Raw genomic sequence first — 9874 nt, forward strand, 5'->3', positions numbered from 1 at the left:
AATTTCACTCCTTATCTCCTATTCAACCACCAACCCCTTCTACTCATGTCCAACATATTAAATGGCATCCCCCTGAAGCTCCCTTTTCAAACTTAATACCGATGGATCTTTCCATCCTTACACGTTGCAAGCATCAACTGGAGGAGTTATCCGAAATCACCAAGGATAGTGGATTTGAGGCTTCACTATGCCAATCATTTGCTCTACTGCTTTAGAAGCCGAACTCCGAGCCCTCCTCTTAGGTCTCCAGCTTGCAACTGACCTACTCCTTCTACCCTTAAAGATTGAAACCGATTCACAACTACTTATCTATATGATACGCAATGGAAACGATGTATATTCACATCTTATTTTTGATTACAGGACCTTACTCCATCAGCTGCAGACAGCCACACTTGACCACATCTACCGGGAGGCAAACGGTGTAGCAGACTCCCTGGCAAAATATGGCATGCTCCTAACTCCTTCTGAAGGCCAATTGCAGTGGAGTCCCATATATTTTATGTCTTCCCCATCCTTTACTTTAGCTGCTTTCAATAAATACTTTTTGAACGTTGTTGTACCGCGATTGGTCCCCCTTTGTAATGATGTGACTGTTTAGCTTTTAATATAATCGTATCCTTGTTAGCAAAAAAAAAAAAAAAAAACTAATGAAGATAAGATATGTATTTTTCATATAACATTCAATCACTTAACTAAAGTTAGGTAACGTTTAAATGTGACTCAAAAATTAATTTGATTTGTTTTGTTCAAACACCGAATGTGATTGTACTATTGTAACTTTCACCCCTATGGTGATGGAGCTTTATTTCTGGCCACCATACTTATGATGTAAATTAACCCCCTGTTTGGATGGTTGCGTGATTCATTATTATATTATTTTATTGATGTTATATTTGTTTTGATTGTTCTTAAAATTAACACCTTGTTGCTATATAACTATGAAAATGCTCAATTTTTGTAACCACGGAGTTGATGTTTTTTGCGTGGTTATTTATTTCACTTACCCATTATATTTATTAAACAAACGATGCCGTCTATCAAAATATTGTATTCATCAGTAAAGTATAATATAATACAATACGATATTGTACATTATGAAATCATGGGTAATGAACCATCCAAATAGAGGGTAAGGTATATCTTCTGATTGGTTAAGTTGACGTATTCTGGTCTCGTATACTCATGCGGAGCTAGAAGCTTATGCTCTAATAAAACTAAGGATTTGAAAGAAGAAGAAAACTTAATATTTTTGTGCTGTATTTTGTCTTCTTTGCGTTAAGGTAAGTTGCCTACCGTACATCCCTTGCAGTGTGACTCTTTCTCCGATTCTGCATTAACGCAAAATGTTTCGTATACCGAGCTACCTTATTTTTGGACCATCAATTCCTGAGGGAAGAGATAAGCTGTGTATTGCTTACTTGGATTCAGCTTGGAGGCTTTTAAACATATATAATTGGTTCATTTTCTGATGATCAAAAGAGACTTTGCTTGTATGCTGCTTTATTTTTGCCACTCAGAAACTATAAAGAGGAAGAGACAACACAAATTTATTTTCATGTCATTCTTTTTTCTTTTGAAAATTGCATCTTTTTCTAACAGTTTAGTTTATACCTTTTCTTAAGCATTCTGTTTTGTACATTTCTTGTTCAAGAACCAACGCAAAAGGGGACTTGCTTTAATTCAATAATCTTAAAAGGCCATTTTCACCTAATATATCAGTGCATCAAATAAACTTAGACACCCATAGAGTGGGAATCAGGGGAGGTATTGACAGCACCTTCAACTGAAAACAACTCTTCCAAACTTCTCATTAGCAGTCAGAAATACATCAGCCACAAAAGCACACAATATTATAAAGATACACACAAATGTGAAGTAAAGGAAAAAAGAAGTACAAGCATCTCAAACAAAATCCTTGAAAAAAGAAAGGGGGGTTTGAGTAGGCATGAGCAAATAGTAAATTTACAGGAAAAATAACTCTTTCTACATTTCTCTTCACAAATAAACAATAGTCCAGGGCATGGCTTTGCTATGGATTTCCTAAGAGCAGATGACCAGCATTCAAAGAAAGCGCCAATCCATCATATGCCATCCGTTAGTTGTGCCGCTGAGGAACTTTACTCATCGCTGCCATTTCCTCTCTGAAAATACACATTTTAGACGTTTAAAAAAATTAAATATAAGAACTCCATAGAGCTCAGAATTGGGGGGAAAAGCCAGCTCAAGATTCAAAGAATCTTGGTGAGCCAAAATATTCATCACAGAAAATTCCAGTGAATTATCATCCATTTGAACCTTAAAGCCAGTACCAACTGTCATGAATTCGCACGAAAAAGTTTTACAGATAAGAGGACCTTTAAAGGTAACTCAAAATGAATTGCCAAATCTAGGGGAGACCTCAAGCATGTTTCACAATCAATAATGTTGGTGTCTATGAAAGTATTAAGGCTAAGTCATATTAAAGAATTATCATATAACAAAAAAGTAGAGTAGTTAGCCGAAACCAGAAAAAACAGAATCTACGATGAAGAATAATGCAAGGTGATGAACATATGTGAGGAAAGATTTGATCTGCATAAACAGTGCTGGAATTGCAAGTTCAAGCAGGTAGTTGATACCATTTGTTAGTTGCTCAAACACTAAGGGGTCTTCTACTCATCCACATGAATATGCCACCACATGAGCATATTGTTAATAGTTTTCAGAAGAGTAGGATATTATTACTCGGTTTTATCCTCAAGGGAAGCAAGTAGGAAATGGTTGGAGGACGGGATTAATAGGTCCAAAATCGAGAAACTGCATCAATCCATGAGACACCCTTGCCAACTTACAACCCTCGCAACTCATACTGGTTTTCATGGCATTAGATAATAGCAATAACTTTTCATGACAATTAGATTATCCCGTCCAAAATCGAGAAACTGCATCAATCCATGAGACACCCTTGCCAACTTACAACCCTCGCAACTCATACTGGTTTTCATGGCATTAGATAATAGCAATAACTTTTTATGACGATTAGATAAGCAATGAATGTATGAACATCTGAAGGTTTAGGAAATACCCTGTGGAGATTGAGTTCCGTTTCCCTTTGCACCGTGCTGTGCATTAGACAAAGACCGCTGGATACGAGGTGAACCTTGCCTACCATTTGAACCGGGAAGTGAGTGTCTCTTTTTAATGAATTCATCTTTATTGTGGACATCTGGACTAGATCTCGGAGAGCTATTTGGGAGAGCTTTGGCTTTTGCAGATTCTGTTGCTTGCATGTAACTTGGGAGAGAACTGCTACTACCGCTATCTCTAGGCTCCTGCTGTTCAACTTGTCCAGCTTTTGCTGAACCGAAAGAATTCCGTCGCTTTCCATTTTTATGATCCTTAGGTAATTGTTCCAAACTAGCTGTACCTGAATCATGGATTGGTTTCGAAGGAGACTTTTTGCCAGCAGATGAGGAATGACGTTTGGGATTTGATCCACTTTTTTCACTTTTGATCTTCTTAGGATTCACTGACACCTGACTAGAAGGTGTCCCTTGGGATTCAGGAACAGTTATATGGCTCCTTGGAGATGCATCTGGTGACACTTTGTATAGCCGATCCGTCTTAGCTTCTTGCTCTATTTGAACATTAACTGAATTGTTTTCTGGCTTCTCCTCGTGTGATAGATCTGAACTGACCATAACATCTTTCAGCTCACTGTTAGCATTATCGGTAGGATCCTCTGTCCCTGACTGAACATAGTCGGAGTGCAATAAGTCATTTATACTATCGTCTCCAATGTGCGGATATCCGTTGTTCTTGTCATGGCCAGTTTGATCGTATGAAGGCTTTAGTTCCTGCTCAAATTCGCGAGCTCCAACTTCAGACCTATCTGGTGAGTCCAGGGTAGAAGAAATAGAAAGCTCGGTGCCACATTCAGAACCACCAACTTGAGCTCTTGTACTATGAGGAACAGAAGCTTCTGACATGGCAGTTTCCCTTGCCCCAAATGATTGATCAGTGATAGATGAAAATGTATCTTCACTGGATTCGTCTTCAGTCTTATGATTGGACAAACTAGATATTTTGGTTGATTTAGCTGCCGAAGTGAGTTCCTCAAACTTTGTCTGAGCAGCGATAAATGCAGGATTACTTGCCTTTCTTGATCCATGTACGACCTGTTTGCACGTCTCTGGAGGTTCAACAGTAAGGGAATGTGTATCCTCACTGTCAGCTTCGGTCTTAGCAGGGAAAGAATTGGTCTCTGGCTTGGGGAGCAGCTCGGACTCCTTATATTGAGTAGGAATAGAACAGAAATTGTCATCTCTTGAATTTGTTTCATCAACATTCTTAGGCTGAGGAGGTACTGGTATGTCGGCTTGCACCTCTAAGCTATCTGCATCATAAGTGATCAAATGTTCGTCACTTTCCGACAGAGCCGCAGATAACGATACCTCGTCATCCTGTCTGAAGTCCATTGACTCAGAATCAAGCTGAACTTTACTTTCAATAAGGTTGCTGGAGTGCTCAACACTACTTTCCTTTTCCTGCTGTTCTGCTGATAATTCTAATTGTGGTGACGGTTCATTTCCTGGTGATGAAACAGACATCCATCTCTCTAACCATTTCCAGGCTGAATCAGATTTGGAAGGATCACACTTAATATTAATACTTTTGGTCTTCGGAGTTGATTCAAGGAGCTTGCACCAAAGGATAAAATGACAAATCAGTTTGGACAGGAAATGAAGCATATTTAACAAAATTGTCGCAAATTTTAGATCCCATAGTGGAAAATGACTATAATATATACCTGTTGAGCAAAGCTATTGCTTAGTAGCTTCGAAATAGAAGTGTATGTGACCTCTGATTTTGTTCCTGAGTTCTCCTTTCCCTTTCCCTGAAAGGACGAAACATCAGAGATGTGATTCATCAGTTAAAAAATTAGTCGAAAGGGCTTCTGCACAGAAACAACACCCAAAAGGTGGGAGGGAGAAGAGGGAAAAGAAAGAAATGTCTCAAATGATAGGTACAGAGTGCCTCAGAGTCAAATCTAAAATTCAAAAGCGAGCTGACCAAAACCTTCAGATTTACGCTTGAGCAAGAAATATTACCAATATAGTATCAAGCTCTTCATCTTTTCATACTTACATTTAACTTCTCCTTATTTCTAGATCCTTTTGCAAGGCGGTTAGCATGGCGTGCTCGCACAATAGCCTGCAATCTGACAATAGCCTGGACACATCGCAGAGTTCCGACAGCATGCCTGCGAACTAAATGTCCACGTACAGCAGCTTGCAATTTAGTTATATGCTTTTGCTTCAGTTGAGCTCTTCTTGCCTGGGAGAAGAAACCATCAAATACAAAATTAATTTATAATTTGCCAAAAGCTTTAACCATTAAATGTTCAAGACAATGGAAAGAAGAGAAGACAAAATTAAGGTACCAGAAATGCTCTGACTGCAGTCTGGATAACAATAACAACATGCTCATCTGGAGTAACATCAGCTTTACCATCATTGACTCTAGATGTTACTGGCTCTGATAGTGTTGCATCCACCACGGATAAGGGTATGGGTTTCTCATCTGTTGAGACACGGGGCTTCTTGTCTAATGAGATGCGTGGCTTCTCATTTTCAGAAACCAGGGGCTTCTCGTCATCAGAAACCAGGGGCATCTCGTCTTCGGAAACCGGGGGCTTTTCGTCTTCGGAAACCGGGGGCTTTTCATCTTCAGAGACCAAGGACTTCTCATCTTTGGAAACAGGGGGCTTCTCGTCCTCCAAGATCTGGGGATTCTCGGCTGTCGAAACCTGGGGCTCCTCGTCCGCTAAGATCTGGGGCTTCTCGTCTGCGCAGATCTTGGGCTTCTCGGCTGTTGAGAACTGGGGTTTCTCATCTGCCCATTGGATGACAGATGCCTTCTCTGGAATGGTAGAGTTAGATTGCGTTTGCAGATTGGCATTTGCAGATTCTGGCCAGTCCTTGTTCCCAGATGGTGTTTCTGAAACTACTGTATTGCTTAATACACGATGCCTGGCTGATTTCTTGCGGAAACTCCATCCACGCTTGTCGCTTGAGCTCTTACTCTACAAAAATGTCTCAAATAATTCAACCACAAAGAATAAAGAACATGGCAAAAGTTAAATTCTGCAAAGTTATTTTGTTAGGGTTGCGCAAGATATTTAACTGAACATCCATAATGATCTGAAATCGTCTTGCAAGTATCAAGAGTTTAGCACTTCCACATTCTATCAATATGTCTCTTAACCAATAAAGTATAGATAGGAAAGGGAAAGCAGTGGAAGTAAATCAGAGTCCCTGATTAGACCATTCTATAGATCAATTGTGACAAGAGAGGGTGACATGCAGATTGTGGAATAAGCATTTCTGAAATCAAGTTACATACATATGTCAATGAGTCATGATGCATATAGTAAAATGATCTGAACATCAATCAAACTTCAAATACTAAGAAAAATTATTATGTCCAAAGGCCTCAGATAGGAAAATGAAACCATTGACAATGAGATCTTCTTTACCATATGTATTCACTTTTGCAACAGATGATGCGCTTTTCTTTTTTGGCCTTTCTCTTAAAACAACAACCCCGAAAAACTCCCATGCAAAGGCCGTAGATAAGGAATGAAATCATACACATGGTTGTCATCTTAATCATGTTTCATCACATCTATGTCAGTGAATTAGTACTTGATTTGTGTTTTCCTTACTTAAGCACATCCACCAACTGCGGGGGGGGTGTTGTAGGTAATGTGAAAGTCTCATAGCTGGAATTGTCAGCTCAACTTATATTTCTGACTCCACAGCAGCAAGGCCATAATTATGTAAAGAAGGAAGACAAGCATATATTTGGCCAAAAAAAAACATATGGAAATTTTATGTGAACACTAGTGAGTTCAATCCATTTCCATTTAGAGATACATTGAATTATATATCAGCCAATCTCATTTAACCTTGATGTGTTGTGAACACATCTAACAACTCCCAACTAAGCTACAAATTCAAATCCAAACCTAATCAGTCTACATTTAACAATCTATCACTCATAATTGAGATCCAATGACAAATTTTTAAAACTTTTCTACACACATTCCACAAAAAGAAAGCTCCTTTATTCAAGAAAAACAACTAGCTCTACTCATGGATCAAAATAAAGGGACAAATCCCATCATCTTAAAACTTAACAAATTTGCAGAAAAACAAAAAAGAAGGGGATTTTGATCCAACATTCATTTGAAAACCCTTTTCTGACCCAAAAAAATTCAATTTTTAAGCTACATTATCAGTGGAAAAAAAAACAGGAAATAACAATTTTGTAAAAAAACAAAAGAATCAGACTTCACAATTTGAGGGGTTGATCCAAGATTCATTAGAAACCATTTTCTCACAAAAATGATTCAATTTTTAACATACATTATTAATTAATCAATACAAAAATCAGTAAAATAACAACTGAAAATTTGATCTAAGAAAAAGGGGTATAGATTTATACCTCAGAAGGAGTTTCAAGTTCATCATGTTCAACTGAATCACTGCCACAAGCAATTATCTTGAAACAAGAAGAAGCTGTTGATTTTCCCATTTTTTTTTTCTTCTTTTTTTCCTCTCAGTCACTGATTGACCAGTCTTCTCTAGCCTTTTTTTGCTCCAGTGTTGTAGTAGTAGTAGATATTCTATAGTTGTTGGAAATTGTACTTAATGAGCTGATAATAATAAAAAAGTTAAAAGATAAAAAGTTTTTATTAAGAACACGGACCTCAACACTCTCCTAAAATCTAGCTGACTTTAGTATTTTCAGGTCCGTGGTTTTTATTTTCCTTTTATTTTTACAGACCCCAGTAGTTTTCTTTATTATAAAAGAAAAGAAAAAGATATGAATATATTTCCGTTGAGACTAAAAGACAAGAATCATCCTATTTAAAAAAATCCAAATTCAGATCTGTTGTTGTTTTGTCCCGTTCTTGTTTTTTACATTCAATCCAACTTTCATATCTATAACATGTGTAATAAGTTGAAAATGATATTTTCTTTATTAGATAAAAATGTTTAAATTTAACTTAATACAGCTATACAAGTAGTATTAAATAATTAGAATATTTAGCACTTTATGTTTAGAAAAGGGTAGAAAGTAGTTCCTATTTTTAGTATATTCTTAATTTTAATTTCTTTTTCTATCGGTTGTTTCTCTTAGTTACGATTTTTTTTATTGTTTTGTTATTTTATTGTTGTTACTATTCTTGCCTTTATTATTTTTAACACGGTTTCTTTACTACTGTTTTTCTTTTTTAAACCTGCTGTGAATTAATTTTTTTGAGCCCAGAGTCTAACGAAAACAACAAGTTTGCATACATATTATCCTCCACATATTCTATATTGTGAGAATATACTGGGTATATTATTGTTGTTGTTATATCTATTTATATTTGAATGGAAAAAATAATCTTACAAAGATTATCTATGTTATTTTACCGATCTTTTATGTAATTTTTATAAAATTCATGTAACTAAAATAAATTTTGCAATAAATTACAAATATGAAATCTTACTTTTTAGTGTAATACTGCAATAAGTTTACTTGTGAATCCTCTAATTTTAGGTGGCATTTGGATTCAAAGGAAGATCTGATTATTGTTAATGTTGGAAGGGCAATATATATGTAGTTTATATAGAAATAGTGTTGAATAAAGTTGAATAAATTGAAAGGGACAAAAGAAAATTAATAAATGAAAAACAGTCAAATATGTTTAATAACACAAAAAACTATTTCAAGAGTAGTTCACCAATATCTCGTACAGCAAATAATCACGAGAAATGGCACAAATTATCACCTTTCCATTAATTCTTTTATTCTTCAAGTGACACTTCATCCTTTTCTGATAATGACTCCAAGTAATTTTTCTTCCTTTTTTTATATTAATTAATTCTTTTTCTATCTTTATTTCGCATATACCTTCCTCTAATGAAGATTTAAGGTAGTTTAGCTTATCTTTGTCCTTTTCCCTTCCTTTTATTTTTGTAAAAAATGCAACTTCCAGATTCTATACATCATTACCGATATATGTTAATTAATAAAAATTACACTGAATGAAATATTTTTTCATAATTGTTTTGCATATAATATGACTTTTTGGATAATATTTAGTAGAATTACATAGTCCTACAATTGTTCAGTGATGTGAACGGAAAGCTTAAACTAAAGTGCTCCCTCCGGTTCACAATAAGTGTCCAATTTATCTTTTTATTTTGATCCAAAATAAGTGTCCATTTATATAATCAAGGAAAAATTTAATTTGTTTTTCCAAAATTATCCTTATGTGTGTATCCCTAAAAAGTCTTTTATTCCTCACATTAAATTATGTTGCAATATTTAATTAAGGGTAGGTTAATCACACTAACTATTTTTGTCTAAAATTTAATATTTCTTTGTGCCCAAGGCAAATTGGTCACTTATCAGAGGGGTTGGCTGCCACAGTGGAGGAACATTAGGGTTAGGAGCAATTATGTAAACTTTGTTAACGATAAGGATAGATTTGAACGAAAAGTAAAACGAGTGACAAAAGTAAACAATATACTATAGTAGAAGGACAATTTTGACCTTTTCCCAAAGGATAAAGTCTATTAAACAAAAAAGAAAGAAGCAAAATGATTATAGTTGGTGTTTCTCTATCAACATTATATATACTTACACCGTTGATGTGACTTTGATCAATGATGGGATTAGTTAAATCAAAATCTTAATGATGGATTAGTTATTAATTATTCTTATTTAGGATAAGAGAACAATCTTAAAACAGAAGAAAGGTATCTACTAATTAGTTTTACAAAATTGATGGCACTTCTAAATTACTTTGTAAATTGTGATGCTTATAGATGCG

The 9874-nt window shown here is 35.6% G+C and overlaps 1 protein-coding gene across 1 annotated transcript; it reads right to left on the reverse strand.

Annotated features, from left to right (window-relative positions):
- Positions 1 to 1781: 1781 nt before the first annotated feature.
- Positions 1782 to 7843, reverse strand: LOC107775883 (protein IQ-DOMAIN 32). The gene is made up of 6 exons (XM_016595681.2): positions 7492 to 7843; positions 5426 to 6067; positions 5131 to 5319; positions 4793 to 4879; positions 3068 to 4682; positions 1782 to 2144 (listed from the first exon to the last, which is right to left on the reverse strand). The coding sequence occupies exons 1-6, from the start codon at positions 7579 to 7581 to the stop codon at positions 2125 to 2127; spliced, it is 2643 nt and encodes an 880-aa protein (XP_016451167.2). The 5' UTR covers positions 7582 to 7843; the 3' UTR covers positions 1782 to 2124.
- Between the last annotated feature and the right edge of the window lie 2031 nt (positions 7844 to 9874).

Source organism: Nicotiana tabacum, chromosome 12, assembly GCF_000715075.1.
Source record: "Nicotiana tabacum cultivar K326 chromosome 12, ASM71507v2, whole genome shotgun sequence".
Taxonomy (NCBI): Eukaryota; Viridiplantae; Streptophyta; class Magnoliopsida; order Solanales; family Solanaceae; genus Nicotiana; species Nicotiana tabacum.

Bases quoted from the DNA above. Each gene is read 5' to 3' on its own strand.
- LOC107775883 (XM_016595681.2), bottom strand. From the start codon at position 7,581: ATGGGAAAATCAACAGCTTCTTCTTGTTTCAAGATAATTGCTTGTGGC. The intron at 6,068-7,491 runs GTATAAATCTAT...ACATTTTTGTAG, and splicing joins AACTTGAAACTCCTTCTGAG to AGTAAGAGCTCAAGCGACAA. The intron at 4,683-4,792 runs GTATATATTATA...CTTTGGTGCAAG, and splicing joins GCAATAGCTTTGCTCAACAG to CTCCTTGAATCAACTCCGAA.